Genomic DNA, 23723 nt, shown 5'->3' on the forward strand with positions numbered 1-23723 from the left:
TGCCACACACACACCCCTCCTCAACTTTGAGGTATTGAATGTACCAGTGTGCCACACACACCCCGCCTCAACTTTAAGGTATGGAATGTACCAGTGTGCCACACACATCCCACCTCAACTTTTAGGTGTTGAATGTATGAGTGAGCCACACACATCCCACCTCAACTTTTAGGTGTTGAATGTGCGAGTGTGCCACACACACCCAACCTCAACTTTTAGGTGTTGAATGTACGAGTGAGCCACACACATCCCACCTCAACTTTAAGGTATTGAATGTACCAGTGAGCCACACACATCCCACCTCAAATTTTAGGTGTTGAATGTACGAGTGAGCCACACACATATCACCTCAACTTTAAGGTATTGAATGTACCAGTGAGCCACACACACCCCGCCTCAACTTTTAGGTGTTGAATGTACGAGTGAGCCACACACATCCCACCTCAACTTTGAGGTATTGAATGTACCAGTGAGCCACACACACCCCACCCCAGCATGAGGTATTGAATGTACAAATGTGCCACACACCCCACCTCAGCTTTGAGGTATTGTATGTACAAATGTGCCACACACCCCACCTCAGCTTTGAGGTATTGAATGTACAAATGTGCCACACACCCCACCTCAACTTTGAGGTATTGAATGCACCAGTGTGCCACACACTTCCAGACTTCCTAGCCCATTCCTCCCCAGCTTGAGGTCTCTGGGGGCTACGGCCTCACATCAAAGTGGCCTGATCCTGGTGTTACAGACTTGATAGTATGCACCTTCTCTGCGCCTAGTCTCCCCCACATCTGTTTCCCCCTTCGCGGCTCCCCCATGAACACCCCCCAACAGTATCACTTTTATGATAGCTCTACACTGCTTTTTCTGGCTCCTACAACAAGCTTAGCAGACTTTCAGAGTAGATGAAAACAATCGTTAAAAGCAAAAATTGTTGGACCTTTGAAAGAGGGAATCTACAGAGAAGTATTTCTTATGTCTGGTGCATTCCCGGTGTGCTTGTTTTATGTATAATTGTACACACCCTGCCTCATGTGTTTGTCTTGAGAAAGGTTACTCTCTGTTTACGAACTACAACATAAACAATGGATGAGATAAGCTAACCACATGTGTGCTATACTCTTGCAGTCCTTAAAGCTATTGAATACAGGGTGTTAGATGATGCTGCAATGTGCTAGTGACACTTATAGGTTACAAACATAGCAGCTGCAAACTGGGCTTTTTTGAATCAGGGTTAACCCTTTAGCATTGAATGATTGGTAGGATGATAGCATTTTAGTTTTTAAAAAGGAAACAAATATATCATGTGACGTGTGTCAACTGCAAGAATGACAAAAGGTTTTCATTTTCAAACTTTGTACATTTTGAATTGTTGCATCTCCTTGAAATTTGGGTGGAAAAGGTTTCTTGTCCAATGAAAATATAATAAAACATTTCCTTCTTATTCAAATTGAATGGAAACGCAACTATTCAGGCTCAAAATATTGTTTTTTCATTTTCTTTGACACCACATTGGCATAATGCTCAGATCACTTGAGCAGTAGCAGTGATAAGGTAACTCTTGATAAAGTAACTTGACCAACATTCTATGATGCTGCTGCTGTCATGGTAATTTTAGCCAAGGAACATTTTTTCCTTTCCTATGATCTTTGGAAAAAAAAAGAGATAAACATCATCCGAAATATTAATTGATTTTAAAAAAGCAATGAGACTTGTATCGTCAGGAAAGTAGTGTGTTTGGTGGTATCATCATGAAAGTAGTTGTGTGTACAGTAGTATGAGTAATGTCTGATGTAGGCTTGTATTACCTGGTCCAACTTCTTTGATGATCCTCATAACAAAAACTAAATGAGACGACCAATTTGATTAGAATAAAGAAATAGAACTCCTCAATCGTCTATTATGTTACAAGAGAGCGATTACCATGTAATTATGTTTTCCAGTTTGACTCATAACAGAAATAAGTGAGCATATTGAAATAGAATCCCAAAGAGAGTAGAGAAAGCTTGAAACGTTTCTATCAATTTACTTCTATAGGGCCAGCCTTTTATGTGTTCCTAGTTTTTCTGTTTTAATAATTTGTTTTTGTTGTTAGAAATAGGATAAATTGCTACTTCAAAGGGGTGTCGGTATTACTGTGTCTGCGTCTGTACTTTGTAGATAAGCTCCGCTCAGCTTTAGTAATTGATATTGCTGACGAGGGTCAACCATTGGCCGTTTTCTTTCCAAACAGCTCAAATTGTTTGACATGCAGCCACAGACTTCAAAGAGCTGACTTTCATGTTTTTTTGATTGTGTAAAACATATAACTGCTGTCGTTGTCTTTGACGGTGCTAGGATTACAAAGCAACTCTTTTGACCGCTTGCAAAGCCATACTTGTTTTGAGTGGAAAAAGAATAATTAATGAAGATTTATTGGTTGAAATGATGCTCCAAATAACATGATGAATTGCTGATTCTTTGACGAGTGCGGCTTCTGTGAATGCCTCTTTTGAAATTCAACACAAAAGCTAATGAGAAGAGATCTAAGACACATCAAGAAAGCCAGAACAGATATCAGACTGAAATGTCTCTCGCTGCTCAAAGATTCTATTATCCATTTATATTTTTTTAATTTTATTTGTGAACTTAATGGGGATATTTTGCTCTAAAAATCCATTTTTCAGCTTTGATAGTTAGCAATATCAAAGTGTTAGTTTGTTGGGCAACTGACAAATCTCATCTGTTGATTTCAAAGCATAAAACGGGGTCTTGTTCAGTTGCGCTCTCCTGATCGTTTCTGTTATGAGTAATTTTCAGAGACGATGTGTACATCAAACGAAGAACCCTAATTGGGGACAGATTAAAAGCATTGATTCATGTTAGTGGAAAGGTTTAGGATCAGTTGAAATTCAAATAGATTACAAGATCCTTTCACTTAAAACGTTGAAGAGCAGACCTGAAGAAAAAGATAAATTAGCGTCGTTTTTTTAATTGTGCTTAATGCCTCATTTTTTACTAAAGAGGTTATCAGAAACGCTTTTAGTTTGGTTCCAAATGTTTAGAGATTATTTACTTTGGGGATTGTTGGGTTGGTTGAAATTGTGCAATAAAAGTTGCAAGCAAGGACATTAATGCAGGCTACATCCGATAATAAAACTTTCAGAATTTTTATTTGCTCTTGACAATGGCTCAAAGGCATGTCATTAATCAGTTTTGACAAACATAACCGTTATATTCTAGGCCTCATTTGAAATATGCATAACAGTTTCTTTTCCCTTGTAATCCAAACATGCCAGGATGAATTGTACCTATGTACCTTGAATGTTCTTAATATCAAGTAGGCACTGACACCTCCTATCTTTGCTTGAGTGATGTTAGCGGTTTTTGCAGCCTCCATGAATCTTTCAGTTACTTTTTCAAATGGCACTGCAGGATTTATGTTTGTTGTTCACACATAAAATTGTTTTATGCTGTTTGTTTACTTGTTGAGAAATAGAGAGGAAGGAAAAAGCATGGAAAGAGATAACGTGATGCATTTGGCTTCACTTCCAGAGATTTATGTGTACTATGACACACAAAGCTTGTACTTGTTAGCTACTTGTATTGCTAAGGATTTGCTACATTGGGTAGCTGAGCATCTCAGTTGACAGGTAGTACTAGGTGATGCCACTGTGGAAGGCAGCTCGCTATAGCTGGCTGAGTTAGCATGTGTTCTGACTCCAGTGGTGTTGGACAGCTAAGTGGTATTGCACGTGTCATGCTGAATACCAGGTTTTATTCCCATATCAGCTGAGTCTTGCCATCTGCCATGATATTAATGGAGTATTACAAAATCAGCTTAAAATCATGTCACTGCAGACAAAATAGCCAGACATTGATAAGGGGCGGATATGCTTCAAGCATTGTATACACAGGTTATGTAATATGTCCAAGGTGTATATGAGGTCAGGCTGAGACTGGAGCAGATACCACTCACTCACTCACTCACTCACTCGCTCGCTGTAATTGCTGTGTGATTCCGAGCCGTATGTCCAGCATTGTGATGTGAGATTCTGTGTCGTATGTCAAACATTGTCATATGTGATTCTGTGTTGTATGCCCAGCTCTTATGATTGACTCTTGTGTTCCAGGGTGATGCAATGGATGATGGACTCCGAGCGTCAGCAGGAACCAGGCAGCGGCCACCAGGAGGCAGACAAGGGATCGTCACACAAGAACGCACGTCATCGTCTCAACCAATCAGCTGGTGCCTCGTTGCAAACACACAAACAAAGGTGAGGCTACTGCAAATAAAGTACATGTATATTTCCTAATTGATAAATCAAAAGTAAGTTATTTTGATACGTAAAACTTTGTGTTACTCAGTAGTTCAATGTACATTTTTGTAAAAGGAATTTGCTATTTTCAATTCTAGTTCCAAGAAGGTTGGGCATGGAACAAGTCGGTCTGCTTCTGTTGAAAGAAGCTCTCTGCTATCATGGACTCCTATTGGTCAGTCTGCACAGATCTTGCCCAATCAACCATTTGCGCAGGACTCGTCCATGCCACTCCCCCCACCCCCGAACCCAACTACTCAGCTGGAAGAGGCTCGTCGCCGGTTAGAGGACCAATCACGGACATCGGCCATGGCAGGCAGTGGCAAACGAGCCGAGGGCACAGTTCGATCTTCATCTGCAGGCCCAGTTAAATCAAAGTGAGTGTCACATTTATCAAGAAACCCATTTTCCAGTTTTCATAGTCATTACCAGCTTGTTTCTAATGAATATGAGGAGCAACTTTTCATCTTTGGCTTGGCCCTGTATAGCAATGATATTGACAGTGTCAGTCACCCACTTTGTTCGTGGATTTTAGAGTGTAGAGGCAGCTAGGATTATTCGGCACGTGGAATTATTCTCATAGCCTGCACAAAAAATCTGATTTAAATATCAAACTATTTAAATTTTGCGCATCTTAATACATATGTATCTGGAACTGTTGTATCTCCCCTCCTCAGTATCATCACACCAGTGGAAGGGAGAGAACACCATCCTTGAGTTACCTGCCCTTTGAACATTGTTACTAATCTTGTATCTTTTCCAGATCTTTCGCTGGTGTCACGTCCCGAGACAAGAGTAAAGTTGTCGTGTCCCAGAGTGCATCACAGATGCGCACAATGCCTTCTGCCAAAACTGTTCCCAGTGACCTGGATATTTCAGGAGGGAGCCAGACTTTCGAGTATGTATTTACAGAAATGACCAAATTCCTGCCAGAATAAACCCGCAATAAACAATAATCATGTTCAAAATATTGCCTGTAATGAAGTTGATATTGACAAATGTGAAATAGGACAACCATAAACAGAATATATAGTTCACTAACATTCTTTGTATTCTGTTTTAAGAAACATGTATCAAAAGCCAGTTGAACCATTTAGTTTGAATATCGATTGAAGCAATATGCTAATGAAGCCCTACTATTTCCAGGAGACCAAAGACCTACAGGAAACCCCCACCTGCACCAAACACAAGTATGAACACAAGTACCTCCGCGGCTTCGTCAAGCGAGACCATCGTGGGCATCTACTTCGGGCAGGAGCCCATCCCGTACCGCCACGTGTTCCCCGGACGATGCATTACGCTTGCACAGTTCAAGACTCTCATCACAAAGAAGGGAAATTTCAAGTGAGTAAACATCCATTTCAAAATGTTAGAACCACAAACATATCTATGGGGGCAGTGGGTAGCCTCATGGTTAAAGATATCTGCCTGCCATGCTGAAGTAGGTTTAATTCTCCAAATAGGTACAATATGTGTAGTCCCAGTGTCCCACTGCAATAGTGCTGGAATACTAAAAGTGAAAGAACAAGATTCAACTGTTTCTATGTACTGATGAAATTGACTCGTGAAGATCCGGGGTAGAACAGCAACCCATGCTTGCCGTAAATTCTTGTTGTAAGAGGCGACTAACAGGATCGGGTGGTCACGCTTGCCAACTTGGTTGATGCATGTCATATCCCAATTGCGTGGATCGTTGCTCATGATGTCAATCACTGGATTGTCAGGTCCAGACTCGATTATTTACAGACCGCAGTCATATAGCTGGAATATTGCTGAGTGCAGTGCTAAACAACAAACAAACAACAAAACTGATGAAATTACATCTTTAAAACATTTTTGTTCTTATGAAAAGTTCGTATAAATGATTCTATAATGTCATGTATTTGTTTCCTTGCAGATACTACTTCAAACGTGACAGTGATGAGTTTGGAGAGGGTGCTGTTTTCGAAGAAGTCGGTGACGACAACGCAGTGTTGCCAATGTGGATGGACAAGATTGTGGCCAAAGTGGAGAAGATTGACTAACCTAAGGGCTCGAATATTGTCTTGTGCCAGGACATGATGAGTGACATGGCATGGAAACTATCAAATGGCATACACGAAGCAATCTCCGTAATTTCTTTGGAAAAAGTTGTATTCTTTCGTTCAGGGAATTACTTAAAAGAGTACCACTCAAAGAGACGGTGATGTCTGCTTCGATCAAGGTCCACAGTCTTGGCAAACGCTTTACACAATGTGACTGAGACCTCTTTAGCATCGTTGCTGTGACCTCAACGTCGCTGTGACATCTTCAACTACAACCAAAGACCATGCACTACCTGTGATTTCGCAAGCTATATGCTTCGTTGAACAATGAAAGCACTAAATGGCAGAACAAACTCTGGAATGTCCAAAGATCATGTGATACAGAGAGAGTATTTGTTTTGTTAGCACTGGCATCTATTATCCCAAGATAACAGATTTTGGAGTGGTTAGATTTGAAGATGCTTTCTTTCTATTGTGCATGAGAAAGGCGACTTTTTCAGTGCTATGAGAAACCATGGGCTGCAAAGAGGAATGTGTGCTCAAAGATTTGGGTGAGAACGTCGCAAGGTTGAGAAAGGCGTATCTGAACACCGATGAAGAAACTGAAGCATTCACTGTACAGATCAGAGCTGTTCACTGTCTATTGGCCCACAAGGTCTAATTAACTATGAGTTATGATGTAATATATGTACATAGTTGTCCAATATTTGAAGATTATCTTATTGACTCAGGGGCTGCTCATTGAATGTGAGCTATTCTATTCTGTTTTATTGTCAAACCTACCACCCCCCTCTATGGTTTGAACATGGCCGCAGTGCAGAGCCCTTTAGTTGAGAATGGTCAGCCAGGTTTTAGCCACACGCTGTGGTGTTTTAGCATGTTTATATTACTGAAGACGAAATAGTTGTACACATATTTGTGGTGAATTATTTAAACGGCTTAGCCATGACATTTTGTTGTCAAAGTATTGTTTGTTGTAATTTATTTTTGTTGGCCAATTTCATCATGACCCTAAACTAAGCATCACACACCAGAATGTTTACTTTTTAAAATCAAAATTAGAATGAGTTTTTAAATTCAAATGCCATTTACAAATGCTTGCATTTTAAACAAATTTAAAGCATAGAATCAAATATATCTTTGATGCATGGTTTGTTTTGGCATTTCACATAGCAAGGTTCATTCATATTCTGTAAGTGTTTTTAACTTTTGATAATACTCATCCCATCATTCTAGTCTCCCTACCTACGTCATTGGTTGGTTTCAACCGCAACAATGCATTGGGCCAGTTTAAGTCAGAGAGTAGGGTGTGCAGGTAGTCGCTATGGCATTATGTGCAGTATGTGTGAACGGGTGTTACTGTCATGCTGTCACAGGGTACAAGCCTTACGTACAATTCATTTATAAAACATATCAAATGTTCAGATGTAAATTGAAAATTTGTACTGTATCCTTGTCAGACTGCAAGCAAGACAATTGACCTTGACATCGATTCCAAGGTCAGCAAGACAGATGTTCTGATGGAGTTGTGACAGGGTTGGGGGGGTGGGGGGAGGGGGATTCTGAATGACCTGGTTGTATGAGGGGGTACCCTCATTGTGTACATGATGAGAAGCATAGGGTATGTAACATAATCAACTTTTAATGAATTCTGTGCTGAAAGACTCGTATATTGGTCAGGAACCTGTCAGGCCACCAATAAAATTGACTTTCAAAGTTGTTTCTTCTTTTGTTTTTTCTATGTTGTGATGAGGACTTGACTCAAGTCAATCTAATTGTTGTTCGACAACACACTGTCCAACGTTCCAGCTGCATGAGACAGCATGTAAATAATTGATTCTGGACCAGACAATCCAGTGATTGATAATGTGAGCAAAGCTCCATGATTTGGGATTTGTTGACATTCGAATCAACCTTGTCCCTGAGACGGACCAACCGATACGTTTGTATGACGAATAGGTTGCTGGGGATTTCAGTGGTGGGACCAAATCATGCATAGGACAATACCAAATTCAGTATTGTACAACATTGAACAAAAGTGAATGGCAGTTCCACCCTATTTTTTCCGTTGGTTTTCAGCACATACCCAAGCTGGCGTCCTACTAAAGAGGTGAAGATCTTGTATCTGCACCACTTAGCCTTTCCTTACTAATTCCGGTGACATACATGAAATGTGCATGAAACTGAAATTCTGTTCCAATTAGAAGCAAACACAACTCACTCGTTCACTCTCTTCTGTTTCTACCCTGAAGATGAGAAAAAACCCAGTTTCTTTAACATGGATGCTACTTCTAAAATGAATGCTACTTTTCAAAAAAGAAAAGAAAATGCAAAGTATAAATTTCTGTCCATACAAGAAAGAGAAACAAGAGTAGTGTACTGAACTAGTCATTACAGTAGTGTAGAGTTGTCATGACAGTGTAGAGCTATGTAATAAAGAAGTCATTACAGTGTAGAGCCGTGTAATAAAGCGGTCATGACATTGTAGAGCTGTGTAATAAAGCAGTCATGACAGTGTAGAGCTGTGTAATAAAGCGGTCATGACAGTGTAGAGCTATGTAATAAAGCAGTCATGACAGTGTAGAGCTGTGTAATAAAGCAGTCATTACAGTGTAGAGCTGTGTAATAAAGCAGTCATGACAGTATAGAGCTATGTAATAAAGCGGTCATGACAGTTTAGAGCTGTGTAATAAAGCAGTCATGACAGTGTAGAGCTATGTAATAAAGCGGTCATGACATTGTAGAGCTGTGTAATAAAGCGGTCATGACATTGTAGAGCTGTGTAATAAAGCAGTCATGACTGTAGAGCTGTGTAATAAAGCAGTCATAACAGTGTAGAGCTGTGTAATAAAGCAGTCATAACAGTGTAGAGCTGTGTAATAAAGCGGTCATGACAGTGTAGAGCTATGTAATAAAGCAGTCATGACAGTGTAGAGCTGTGTAATAAAGCAGTCATTACAGTGTAGAGCTATGTAATAAAGCAGTCATGACAGTATAGAGCTATGTAATAAAGCGGTCATGACAGTTTAGAGCTATGTAATAAAGCAGTCATGACAGTGTAGAGCTATGTAATAAAGCAGTCATGACAGTATAGAGCTATGTAATAAAGCAGTCATGACAGTATAGAGCTATGTAATAAAGCGGTCATGACAGTTTAGAGCTGTGTAATAAAGCAGTCATGACAGTGTAGAGCTGTGTAATAAAGCAGTCATTACAGTGTAGAGCTATGTAATAAAGCAGTCATGACAGTATAGAGCTATGTAATAAAGGGGTCATGACAGTGTAGAGCTATGTAATAAAGCAGTCATGACAGTGTAGAGCTGTGTAATAAAGCAGTCATTACAGTGTAGAGCTATGTAATAAAGCAGTCATGACAGTATAGAGCTATGTAATAAAGCGGTCATGACAGTTTAGAGCTGTGTAATAAAGCAGTCATGACAGTGTAGAGCTATGTAATAAAGCAGTCATTACAGTGTAGAGCTGTGTAATAAAGCAGACATGACAGTGTAGAGCTGTGTAATAAAGCGGTCATGACAGTGTAGAGCTATGTAATAAAGCAGTCATGACAGTGTAGAGCTATGTAATAAAGCAGTCATGACAGTATAGAGCTATGTAATAAAGCAGTCATGACAGTATAGAGCTATGTAATAAAGCAGTCATGACAGTTTAGAGCTGTGTAATAAAGCAGTCATGACAGTATAGAGCTATGTAATAAAGAAGTCATTACAGTGTAGAGCTGTGTAATAAAGCGGTCATGACATTGTAGAGCTGTGTAATAAAGCAGTCATGACTGTAGAGCTGTGTAATAAAGCAGTCATAACAGTGTAGAGCTGTGTAATAAAGCGGTCATGACAGTGTAGAGCTATGTAATAAAGCAGTCATGACAGTGTAGAGCTGTGTAATAAAGCAGTCATTACAGTGTAGAGCTATGTAATAAAGCAGTCATGACAGTATAGAGCTATGTAATAAAGAAGTCATTACAGTGTAGAGCTGTGTAATAAAGCAGTCATGACAGTGTAGAGCTATGTAATAAAGCAGTCATGACATTGTAGAGCTGTGTAATAAAGCAGACATGACAGTGTAGAGCTATGTAATAAAGCAGTCATTACAGTGTAGAGCTGTGTGATAAAGCAGTCATGACAGTGTAGAGCTGTGTAATAAAGCGGTCATGACAGTGTAGAGCTATGTAATAAAGCAGACATGACAGTGTAGAGCTGTGTAATAAAGCAGTCATTACAGTGTAGAGCTATGTAATAAAGCAGTCATGACAGTATAGAGCTGTGTAATAAAGCAGACATGACAGTGTAGAGCTGTGTAATAAAGCAGTCATTACAGTGTAGAGCTGTGTAATAAAGCAGTCATTACAGTATAGAGCTATGTAATAAAGCAGTCATGACAGTATAGAGCTATGTAATAAAGCGGTCATGACAGTTTAGAGCTGTGTAATAAAGCAGTCATGACAGTGTAGAGCTGTGTAATAAAGCAGTCATTACAGTGTAGAGCTATGTAATAAAGCAGTCATGACAGTATAGAGCTATGTAATAAAGGGGTCATGACAGTGTAGAGCTATGTAATAAAGCAGTCATGACAGTGTAGAGCTGTGTAATAAAGCAGTCATTACAGTGTAGAGCTATGTAATAAAGCAGTCATGACAGTATAGAGCTATGTAATAAAGCGGTCATGACAGTTTAGAGCTGTGTAATAAAGCAGTCATGACAGTGTAGAGCTATGTAATAAAGCAGTCATTACAGTGTAGAGCTGTGTAATAAAGCAGACATGACAGTGTAGAGCTGTGTAATAAAGCGGCCATGACAGTGTAGAGCTATGTAATAAAGCAGTCATGACAGTGTAGAGCTATGTAATAAAGCAGTCATGACAGTATAGAGCTATGTAATAAAGCAGTCATGACAGTATAGAGCTATGTAATAAAGCAGTCATGACAGTTTAGAGCTGTGTAATAAAGCAGTCATGACAGTATAGAGCTATGTAATAAAGAAGTCATTACAGCGTAGAGCTGTGTAATAAAGCGGTCATGACATTGTAGAGCTGTGTAATAAAGCAGTCATGACTGTAGAGCTGTGTAATAAAGCAGTCATAACAGTGTAGAGCTGTGTAATAAAGCGGTCATGACAGTGTAGAGCTATGTAATAAAGCAGTCATGACAGTGTAGAGCTGTGTAATAAAGCAGTCATTACAGTGTAGAGCTATGTAATAAAGCAGTCATGACAGTATAGAGCTATGTAATAAAGCGGTCATGACAGTGTAGAGCTGTGTAATAAAGCAGTCATGACAGTGTAGAGCTATGTAATAAAGCAGTCATTACAGTGTAGAGCTGTGTAATAAAGCAGACATGACAGTGTAGAGCTATGTAATAAAGCAGTCATGACAGTGTAGAGCTGTGTGATAAAGCAGTCATGACAGTGTAGAGCTGTGTAATAAAGCAGTCATGACAGTGTAGAGCTATGTAATAAAGCAGACATGACAGTGTAGAGCTATGTAATAAAGCAGTCATGACAGTGTAGAGCTACGTAATAAAGCAGTCATGACAGTGTAGAGCTGTGTAATAAAGCAGACATGACAGTGTAGAGCTGTGTAATAAAGCAGTCATTACAGTGTAGAGCTGTGTAATAAAGCAGTCATTACAGTGTAGAGCTGTGTAATAAAGCAGTCATGACAGCGTAGAGCTGTGTAATAAAGCAGTCATGACAGTGTAGAGCCGTGTAATAAAGCAGTCATGACAGTGTAGAGCTGTGTAATAAAGCAGTCATCACATTGTAGAGCTGTGTAATAAAGCGGTCATGACATTGTAGAGCTATGTAATAAAGCAGTCATGACAGTGTAGAACTGTGTAATAGAGCAGTCATGACAGTGTAGAACAGTGTATTTAAGCAGTCATGACAGTGTAGAGCTGTGTAATAAAGCAGTCATGACAGTGTAGAGCTGTGTGCTAAAGCAGTCATGACAGTGTAGAGCCGTGTAATAAAGCAGGCATGACAGTGTAGAGCTGTGTAATAAAGCAGTCGAGACAGTGTAGAGCTGTGTGATAAAGCAGTCATGACAGTGTAGAGCTGTGTAATAAAGCAGTCATCACAGTGTAGAGCTGTGTAATAAAGCAGTCATGACAGTGTAGAGCTGTGTGATAAAGCAGACATGACAGTGTAGAGCTGTGTAAAAAAGCAGTCATGACAGTGTAGAGCTGTGTAATAAAGCAGTCATGACAGTGTAGAGCTGTGTAATAAAGCAGACATGACAGTGTAGAGCTGTGTAATAAAGCAGACATGACAGTGTAGAGCTGTGTAATAAAGCAGTCATTACCGTGTAAAGCTATGTAATAAAGCAGGCATGACAGTGTAGAGCTATGTAATAAAGCAGTCATTACAGTGTAGAGCTGTGTAATAAAGCAGACATGACAGTGTAGAGCTATGTAATAAAGCAGACATGACAGTGTAGAGCTGTGTATTAAAGCAGTCATGACAGTTTAGAACTGTGTAATAAAGCAGACATCACAGTTTAGAGCTGTGTAATAAAGCAGTCATGACAGTGTAGAACTGTGTTATAAACTAGTCATGACAGTGTAGAGCTGTGTATTAAAGCAGTCATTACCGTGTAAAACTGTGTGATAAAGCAGTCATGACAGTGTAGAGCTACGTAATAAAGCAGTCATTACCGCGTAGAGCTGTGTGATAAAGCAGACATGACAGTGTAGAACTGTGTTATAAACTAGTCATGACAGTGTAGAGCCGTGTAATAAAGCAGTCATGACAGTGTAGAGCTGTGTGATAAAGCAGACATGGCAGTGTAGAGCTGTGTATTAAAGCAGTCATGACAGTTTAGAACTGTGTAATAAAGCAGACATCACAGTTTAGAGCTGTGTAATAAAGCAGTCATGGCAGTGAAGAACTGTGTTATAAACTAGTCATGACAGTGTAGAGCCGTGTATTAAAGCAGTCATTACCGTGTAAAACTGTGTGATAAAGCAGTCATGACAGTGTAGAGCTATGTAATAAAGCAGTCATGACAGTGTAGAGCTGTGTAATAAAGCAGTCATGACAGTGTAGAGCTATGTAATAAAGCAGGCATGACAGTGTAGAGCTATGTAATAAAGCAGTCATTACAGTGTAGAGCTGTGTAATAAAGCAGACATGACAGTGTAGAGCTATGTAATAAAGCAGACATGACAGTGTAGAGCTGTGTATTAAAGCAGTCATGACAGTGTAGAACTGTGTTATAAACTAGTCATGACAGTGTAGAGCTGTGTATTAAAGCAGTCATTACCGTGTAAAACTGTGTGATAAAGCAGTCATGACAGTGTAGAGCTGTGTAATAAAGCAGTCATTACCGCGTAGAGCTGTGTGATAAAGCAGACATGACAGTGTAGAACTGTGTTATAAACTAGTCATGACAGTGTAGAGCTGTGTATTAAAGCAGTCATAACAGTTTAGAGCTGTGTAATAAAGCAGTCATGACAGTGTAGAGCTGTGTTATAAAGCAGTCATGACAGTTTAGAGCTGTGTAATAAAGCAGACATCACAGTGTAGAGCTGTGCAATAAAGCAGTCATGACAGTGTAGAGCTATGTATTAAAGCAGTCATTACAGTGTAGAGCTGTGTAAAAAAGCGGTCATGACATTGTAGAGCTGTGTAATAAAGCAGTCATGACAGTGTAGAGCCGTGTAATAAAGCAGTCATGACAGTGTAGAGTTGTGTAATAAAGCAGACATGACAGTGTAGAGCTGTGTAATGAAGCAGACATGACAGTGTAGAGCTGTGTAATAAAGCAGTCATGACAGTGTAGAGCTATGTAATAAAGCAGACATGGCAGTGTAGAGCTGTGTAATAAAGCAGACATCACAGTGTAGAGCTATGTAATAAAGCAGACATGGCAGTGTAGAGCTGTGTAATAAAGCAGTCATGACAGTGTAGAGCTGTGTAATAAAGCAGACATGACAATGTAGAGCTGTGTGATAAAGCAGTCATGACAGTGTAGAGCTATGTAATAAAGCGGTCATGACAGTGTAGAGCTGTGTAATAAAGCAGTCATGACAGTGTAGAGCTGTGTAATAAAGCAGTCATGACAGTGTAGAGCTGTGTGATAAAGCAGTCATGACAGTGTAGAGCCGTGTAATAAAGCAGTCATGACAGTGTAGAGCTGTGTGATAAAGCAGACATGACAGTGTAGAGCTGTGTATTAAAGCAGTCATGACAGTTTAGAACTGTGTAATAAAGCAGACATCACAGTTTAGAGCTGTGTAATAAAGCAGTCATGACAGTGAAGAACTGTGTTATAAACTAGTCATGACAGTGTAGAGCCGTGTATTAAAGCAGTCATTACCGTGTAAAACTGTGTGATAAAGCAGTCATGACAGTGTAGAGCTATGTAATAAAGCAGTCATGACAGTGTAGAGCTGTGTAATAAAGCAGACATGACAGTGTAGAGCTATGTAATAAAGCAGACATGACAGTGTAAAGCTGTGTATTAAAGCAGTCATGACAGTTTAGAACTGTGTAATAAAGCAGACATCACAGTTTAGAGCTGTGTAATAAAGCAGTCATGACAGTGTAGAACTGTGTTATAAACTAGTCATGACAGTGTAGAGCTGTGTATTAAAGCAGTCATTACCGTGTAAAACTGTGTGATAAAGCAGTCATGACAGTGTAGAGCTGTGTAATAAAGCAGTCATTACCGCGTAGAGCTGTGTGATAAAGCAGACATGACAGTGTAGAACTGTGTTATAAACTAGTCATGACAGTGTAGAGCTGTGTATTAAAGCAGTCATAACAGTTTAGAGCTGTGTAATAAAGCAGTCATGACAGTGTAGAGCTGTGTTATAAAGCAGTCATGACAGTTTAGAGCTGTGTAATAAAGCAGACATCACAGTGTAGAGCTGTGCAATAAAGCAGTCATGACAGTGTAGAGCTGTGTATTAAAGCAGTCATTACAGTGTAGAGCTGTGTAAAAAAGCGGTCATGACATTGTAGAGCTGTGTAATAAAGCAGTCATGACAGTGTAGAGCCGTGTATTAAAGCAGTCATGACAGTGTAGAACTGTGTAATAGAGCAGTCATGACAGTGTAGAACAGTGTATTTAAGCAGTCATGACAGTGTAGAACTGTGTAATAGAGCAGTCATGACAGTGTAGAACAGTGTTTTTAAGCAGTCATGACAGTGTAGAGCTGTGTAATAAAACAGTCATGACAGCGTAGAACTGTGTAATAAAGCAGTCATGACAGTGTAGAGCTGTGTAATAGAGCAGTCATGACAGTGTAGAACAGTGTATTTAAGCAGTCATGACAGTGTAGAACTGTGTAATAGAGCAGTCATGACAGTGTAGAACAGTGTATTTAAGCAGTCATGACAGTGTAGAGCTGTGTAATTAAGTAGTCATGATAGTGTAGAACAGTGTATTTAAGCAGTCATGACAGTTTAGAGCTGTGTAATTAAGTAGTCATGATTGTGTAGAACAGTGTATTTAAGCAGTGATGACAGTGTAGAGCTGTGTAATTAAGTAGTCATGACAGTGTAGAGCTGTGAATTTAAGCAGTCATGACAGTGTAGAAAAGTGTATTTAAGCAGTCATGATATCACACAACGCATGTTCCTAGCCACCACTAGAGACCCGTGAAGATTCGGGTTAAAATTAGTTTCCAGCAAACCATGCTTGTCGTAAGAGAAGCCAAACGGGATCGGGTGGTCAGGCTCGCTGACTTGGTTGATGCATGTCATCGTATCCCAAATGCGTAGATCTATGCTCCTGATGTCAATTACTGGGCAGCCTGGTCTAGTTTCGATGATTTACAGACCGGCGTCATATAGCTGGAACAGTGCGGCGTTAAACAACAAACAAACACTTTTTATACGGTGACCAGGATGTGCTCGAGTGCAACGTTGGGTGATGTGACTGAGTACTGAAAACGTTCGGCCCGTGAAGAGCCGGGAAAGAATAGCTCTTCAGCAACCCATGCTTGTCGTAAAAGGCGACTATGCTTCTCGTAAGAGCCGGCTAACGGGATCGAGTGGTCAGGCTCGCTTGCGTTGATCGATGCTCATGATATCAGTCACTGGATTGTCTGGTCCAGACTTGATTATTTACAGACCGCCGTCATATAGCTGGAATATTGCTGAGTGCGGCGTTAAACAACCTAACCAACCAACTAAAAACGTTCGTTAACAGGCCAAAGGCGCGTGGTCCAGTCTAAGCGATGTATGGGTACACAGTGTGGATCCCCGTCACTGATACGGCTGGAATAGTACCAAAAAACGGCGTAAATCTCGCTCCTAAAGTGCAGTGTCGACCTGGCGTGTCCTTGGACATGGCCATCTGTTCAATCTCGGGTCATGATGGTGTGCGTGTCATCCAAGTGTGATACAACATTACATGTATATAATTAGGTTTTTACTTCTAGAAACTGCAGTGACACCCGTGACACCCGTGATTCACATGTACAGTAACCATATTGTAGTTCAAATACTGTGTCCGATAGAGCCATTACCCACCATTGCTGTGAACTGCATACCCATGTATGCTTGCCGTAAAAGACGACTATGCTTGTCGTAAGAGGCGACTAACGGGATCGGGTGGTCAGGCTCGCTGACTTAGTTGATGCATGTCATCGTATTCCATTGCGTGGATCGATAATCACTGGATTGTCTCATCCAGACTCGATTATTTACAGACCGCCGTTATATAGCTGGGATATTGCTGTGTGCGGCGTTAAACATCAAACAAATATACAAAACAAATTTCATAGTATTTGTAAATTACTTCAATATTTTCAGTTGCATCTTATCGTGATTAAAGTAGCGATTCGTACAGATTTTATATACGCTTCAATCATCTTCATCCTCTATGATTCTTGTGGAGTGAAGTTAAATTGATGATTTATTGAATACGATTGGTTTTTCGTTTAACGCCTCATTCAGCAATGTGCCAGCTATATTAAGGCGACCTGTAAATAATCGAGTCTGGACCAGACAACCTGGTGATTGACACTGGGGTTGCGATGGCAATCAACCAAGTCACCGAGATTGACCATCCGAGTGATTGAGTCCCTTCTTACGAACAGCACAGGTTGCTGAGGACCCATTTCAGTCCGAGATCCGCACGGGGGAAACGGTATGCAGAAGGTTACTTGGTTGATAAATGCCAAATGTTATAACATTGGCAAGAAGTTGGGAAAGTGGCTGGTGGATATCAGGAAAGATAGCAATCCCCATCGAACCATCACCTCTCAAGGACAGTTGTTTCACAACATTACATTGTTCAGAGTGCAAAGGGCCAAGTCAGTGTCCACTTCCGTCAATTCCTTCACAAGTCACTGGCGTGAGCAGTCTCGACATCAGGACCAAGGCGCCACAGCATCCGACTCGACTGTAGTTACACCAGATAACACCCCTTGTCTTTCTCTGTGATGTTGGAGAGATCCTGTCGACACCAGATGCCCGACTTGTTATACGAAGCTAACAGGACTAACATAGAAACGTGTTAAGAAATCATGTATGCGAACAAATTTATATTAAAAAAAGTATTGTTTTATTTTTTAGTAATATTTTATATTCATTGCGGTAGGCATATAAACAATGTAAACGCTGGGTATTAAAGTTACAACCAGAGATATTGTGCCTTTGCTTTTGTTTGTTGTTTAACGCCACACACATTCCAGGTATATTACAGAGGTTTGTAAATAATCGAGTTTGGACCAGGCAGTATAGTTAGTGATTGACATCATGAGCATCGATCCACACAATTGGAATACGATGACATATACCAACCAAGTCAGCGAGCCTGACCACCCGATCCGTTAGTCGCCTCTTACGACAAGCATAGTCGTCGTTTACGACAAGCATGGGTTGCTGAAGACTAGGGCCAACATGCACAAAGCAATCTTAGCGCTAAGACTATCGTAAGCCTATGTTAAAGTTTGGGAGTTACGATCATCTTAGAGCTAAGATCGCGTTGTGCAAGTGGGTCCTGTTGTGCCTTTGCGTTGGATATAACCGTGCGGGACATTTTCTTTAAAAACTTTGCAATAAAACTGTTGTTGTGTAGCAGTAGTACGCGGGAGTCAACGATATTCACACTACACTCCCGGGCAAAGATAGTATACACTTGAAGATTGAATTTGACCAAACAGTTACAAACGTTGCTAAAATGTTACTAGGCTGAAAACAGTTGCCAAAACTCTGCAGACGTAGGGTAAAAAATACAACTATGATACCCGTGTTGGACTGAAGAACTGTTTGTGCATAGTCGGTGGTGTATTAAAAATACAACAATGTCATTTACTTCGCGGATTGACGTTAACGGTGCACGTGAATTCAGTGTATCGGAGGAACGTTCAGGAGGAATGTTCAGTGACTTTGTTATATATTTGTTTTCGGAAAATGAACTCTCAAACGCATTCAGCTTCGCGGAGAACACTGAAATACACGTGCGTTTCCTGAATATTTGATATAAAAGCATGTTAATAAATCTTTATTGGAGTCTAGCACCAACCATCGTGGTGGCTAGATGTTAGAACAAATGGTTAGACTGACATCGTTGGTTACAGTTTAACCTTCCGTCACATTAGGACTGCTTTAGAAAAGGAAATACTACAATATTCGTGTAGTGTTTTGCCTTTAATTGCTCTGTATGTAAATACTAATTGTGGGATAATAAAAGATGATTACAAAACTGCTGGGACACACAAGTCACAGTGGGGACTGCCCACAGTCGGGCACAGTCTTGGACCACCCGGTCACTCTGTGACTCGACACTTATACCATGAGGGGTGAGTGGGTGAGTGATGTATTGCCCTTGGTCGAGAGTTACCCCCACATACTCCACTAACTACCTACAAACACAACCGACAACTGCAGACACTATTTACCACCTCATAGGGCAGTGTTGTGTGATCCAGTACCACAATGGCGAATAACATCCTGTGAAACGGCGTATTATGTAACCAGTGATTTATACGAAGGCCCATTAGGACCATATTGGTATTTTGTTTTTTCTCTTTCAAAACTCGTAATTACAAGAAAAAAGTCGTCATTACGAGTATAGAAAGTTTCAAAAGTCGTATTAACGAGAGAAAAAAAGTGTTTATAAAAGGCAGTACAAAAGGATGATTCTTCCACTTCCACATGTAACTTGTTGAGTCACTGCGCCCGAAACAGTTCTGTTCGTTTGCCCATTGTATCGGTTTACAATTGCCACACCTCTCTCTGTTTACTACAAACTTTGTATGTATATAGAGGATACGTTATTAATTCATGGTGTTGAAATTCTTCTGGTATCAATCATTATCATACTGATGTATTAAATAACTTAACGAAAAATACATTTCCCTGGTTGTGTATTCGGAACTTCCATTCACACAGATACTAATTGTCGTAGGTACGCTACAAAGTAATGTGGAAATTATAAAATGTATGTTAATAGTGATATCTTTCTAGAGCAAAAAGTTCCTGGTTTGATTTGTCATGAATAGTTAAATTATACACAAATAAATATCAAAATTAATCTTTTTATACATCTAGTGAATGTGCAAAAACTAAATTGGAAGTGAGTTTTGGAAAGTTACTTCACATTCGTTTGGTTTAAAGATTAAAGGTTTAAGTTTTCTATAATATAAATACTATTGTATATAAAAATATCTTTGAAAATCTGACCCCAAATGACGAAAGTATAACTACAGCATGAAACATACAATACGAACTGTCTGTGATATTCAGCAAACCCCCTTTGTATTGCTATAAAAGTGTAAGTATGTCAGTGATTACAAATGTGCTTGGCGCTTTAGCCGTTTCACGATTACTTAAACGGAGAAAGTTGCGGTCAAAGTTGACCTATGAATATTTTTACGTATTCTAAAGGAGCAATCATTTATTTAAGGCCCGTTCATGCGCTCCCTCTATAAAATCCCAAAAGTCACCAACTGTATCTTCCGCCATTGTAGGCAAAATGATGATGAAAATCACTGTGATATAATGTCAAAGCAATGAATAGAATCTTAGTATAAACTATTTTCTCTCTCGTTATTACGACTTTATTCGCGTAACTACGAGTTTTGAAAAGTCGTAATTACGACTTGATTCTCGCAATTACGACTTTATTCGCGTAATTACGAGTTTTGAAAAGTCGTAATTACGACTTTTTCTCGCAATTACGACTTTATTCTCGTAATTACGACTTTTAAATGAGAAAAAACCAAAATACCAATATGGTCATAATGGGCTTTCGTAGATTTACACCATCTGACACAACGGTTGATCATCTTTGAAGTTGTACATGATACACAAAAACTTCAAAGCCACATAAGTCTGGCGCCAGCGTTTCCGAGAGTGTTTGTGACAGAGACACCACACAGACACACCTCGGCATCACATGTCTCCAAGAGGGGGGGGGAGGGGGGGGGGGGGAGGGATCTTTGTAGTCCGAGCAGGACGGACTTCAATACTTAGAACGAATTACAACGAATAACGTTTCAAACACAAATTCTTTAAAGAATACACTTTGAAACTGAAACTGAACTTTGGTATCCGTCTGGAACGTGCGTTTGATGCCGCCCTAATATGGTGGTCGAGAGGGAACATAGCTTTCTCACATTCAATTACGGTAAAGCGATAACAGAGACGAGAAACGATTGCACGAGACGAGAACGCGATACCATGCCGCAGTTTAACATGAATATCCCACTCAGACACTAAATACCCCACTCAGACACAGTATACCGACTCAGAACCAACCAGTCCTTGTTTTAGCCCCTTAATGCCGAGCGACAGGCAGGGTAACAACAAGTACTATCTTTTAACGTCTTTTGGTATGACGCGGCTGGGGATCTGGACCATCTCGCATTTTCCCTCCACAGTAAACTGACACGCAGTGATCTAAGTGGAATACTGTTCAAAGCGGCGTTAAACCCAACTCACTAACCCTAAGAACTATACCATGGAGGCGTTCCGTGGTGAGATCAGACTAAAACAGGATTTTAGTGATTACAATGTGGGACGTGGTAGCATAGTGGTAGTAAAAGTTGACCTGAATAGTTTGTTTGTTTGTTGTTTAACGCCGCACTCAGCAATATTCCAGCTATATGACGGCGGTCTGTTAATAATCGAGTCTGGACCAGACAGTCCACTGATTGACATCATGAGCATCGATCCACGCAATTTGGATACGATAACCAAGTCAACTAAGTCAACCAAGTCAGCGAGCCTGACCACCCAATTCCGTTAGTCGCCTCTAACGACAAGCGTAGTCGCCTCTTTCGGCAAGCATGGATTGCATTCGTGACCAACTCGTGTTATTCCGGGACAAGCCGAATAGCAGGTTACAGAAAGAGGCGAGTGGTGACGAATGGGGTTGCTGAAGACCTATTCTACCCCGGATCTTCACGGGTCAGGTTGGATGGTTACAATGTGTGACGTAGATGCATGTTTTGGTTGCATGTGCATGTTTGGGGCTTATGACAGACGCATATTTTCACGTGACAGGGTTGAGCTAAAGAGACAGACTGGCCGAAAACCTCTAAATTGAAACTTTTCGACCAATATCTTCCCTACATCTTCATTTGGTGTTGACTTCTAATAAATTTGCGCAGATTTAACGCAGGCAGTTATGTCACCAGGAATATCTAGGTGCACTCAGTTTAGGTACTTTACTGTACTGATCTACTAGATATATACGTGAGGCGAGGAGTCCTCGGTTAGCTGTAGATAGATGTCTGTCTCAACACTCCCCAGCTGGCGCCTGGGTTTCCGAGAGGGTGTTGGGTCGCGACACTTCAGTTAATACACTCCTGCGTTTGATGTCTGAGAAGTCGGACGAGGGGGTCTTTGTATAATTGTACCAGGAAGGTATATGCAGGCTTGTCACGGAACAATTCCGATGAGTGAGTCAGTGTATTGTGCTTTAACACTTTTAGACAGCTTGGTCACGACGATATACACAGTGCATTTACGCAGTATATATTGCAGGAAAACTCGGGGTTCTCCACTCTTCATTGACAACATTCACGTTTTGGGTACGATGCAAGGGCGGATCTAGCGTTCCCTATTAAGGGAGGGGTCCGAAATATCAAAATTCTCTTTAAGACAGTTTTACTGCCTACATCATACTACTCATACAAAAAGTGTGTGTGCGTGTGCGTGTGCGTGTGCGTGTGCGTGTGTGTGGGTTGGGGGTTGGGGGGGGTTGGGGTTGGGGTGGGGGGGGGGTTTGGGTGTGTGTGTGTGTGTGTGTGTGGGTGTGGGTGTGGGTGTGTGCGCGTGGGTGTGTGCGTGTGTGGGTGCGTGGGTGTGGGTGTGGGTGCGTGTTCGCGCGTGTCTGTGTCGGGGTGGGGGTGCGTGTGTGTGTGTGTGTGTGTCAGGGTGCGGGCGTGTGTGTGTGTGTGTGTTGGTGCGGGCGTGTGTGCGTGTGCGCGGGTCTGTGTCGGGGTGGGCGTGCGTGTGCGCGCGTGTCTGTGTCGGGGTGGGGGTGCGTGTGCGTGCGTGTGCGTGTGCGCGGGTCTGTGTCGGGGATGGGGTGCGTGTGTGTGTGTGTGTGTGTGTGTGTGCGCGCGTGTCTGTGTCGGGGTGGGTGTGCGTGTGTGGGTGTGGGTGCGGGCGTGTGTGTGGTGTGTGGGGGTGGGGGTGGGGGGTGTATGTGTTTGGGTGTGTGTGTGTGTGGGTGCGGTGCGGGGGGGGGGGGGGGGGGGGGGGGTGCGTGCGCGTGTTAGTCCAGACTTATATGAGTTATGTAGTGCAAGAGCCCTGAGATACCATGCCACAGTTTAACATGGAAACCCCACTCAGACATACTGTCATGACTCCGAGCTGACAGGTCCTTGTTTTATCCTCATAATGCTGAGTGCCACCTTGAACCCACACCCAACCCACATCCCGCTGGATTTGCCTTTGAGATGACACACGATACAAGTCCCAGATGAGTGAATGAGTCATGGCGTGAGTTTGTGAATCGGGAATATATTCTCTTTGTAGAGTATGTGGCGACTTTTGTGTAGAAAAAGAAATGCCGAAGGGGTTTTTTCCCCATTGCCAAGACTTATCTTTAACGGTACCCATGCATGGTTGACCAAGTTGCTTGTATAAACATTTACGCCACACTTGGCGATATTCCAGCTGTGTCAAGGATGTCTGTAAATAACCTGTTTTGGGGTGAATGTAATATTTTATAGCAGCTTGTAAGATGATGCTTGTGATGTCAATCACTGGATTGTCTGGTCTAGACTCGATTATTTGCAGACCGTTATCACATAGCTGTGATATTTTTGAGTGCGGCGTTAAACAACAACAAACAGACATGCTTAACCCATTTAAACAGACATATCCATGTATTGATCGAATACTTTTTAACCTGGTGCAGTGTGAACTGGTGTGTGACACTGACATAACAAAGCAGGAAAAAATGACATATT

General features: G+C 41.0%; 1 protein-coding gene across 5 annotated transcripts in view; it reads left to right on the plus strand.

Annotated features, from left to right (window-relative positions):
- The window catches only part of LOC124142325 (axin-1-like), a 32897-nt gene extending 24853 nt beyond the window's left edge, over window positions 1–8044 (plus strand). For all 5 annotated transcript variants that reach the window (XM_046510739.2, XM_046510737.2, XM_046510742.2 and 2 more), the window contains 5 exons: window positions 4116–4259; window positions 4400–4678; window positions 5065–5199; window positions 5448–5645; window positions 6199–8044. In XM_046510739.2, the coding sequence (XP_046366695.1) occupies window positions 4116–4259; window positions 4400–4678; window positions 5065–5199; window positions 5448–5645; window positions 6199–6325 (883 nt within the window). In that variant the 3' untranslated portion in view covers window positions 6326–8044. The remainder of the gene's footprint in view (window positions 1–4115; window positions 4260–4399; window positions 4679–5064; window positions 5200–5447; window positions 5646–6198) is intronic.
- The last annotated feature ends 15679 nt before the right edge of the window (window positions 8045–23723 follow it).

The sequence above is a fragment of the Haliotis rufescens genome, unplaced genomic scaffold, assembly GCF_023055435.1.
Source record: "Haliotis rufescens isolate VD_foot unplaced genomic scaffold, xgHalRufe1.0.p SCAF_11, whole genome shotgun sequence".
Taxonomy (NCBI): Eukaryota; Metazoa; Mollusca; class Gastropoda; order Lepetellida; family Haliotidae; genus Haliotis; species Haliotis rufescens.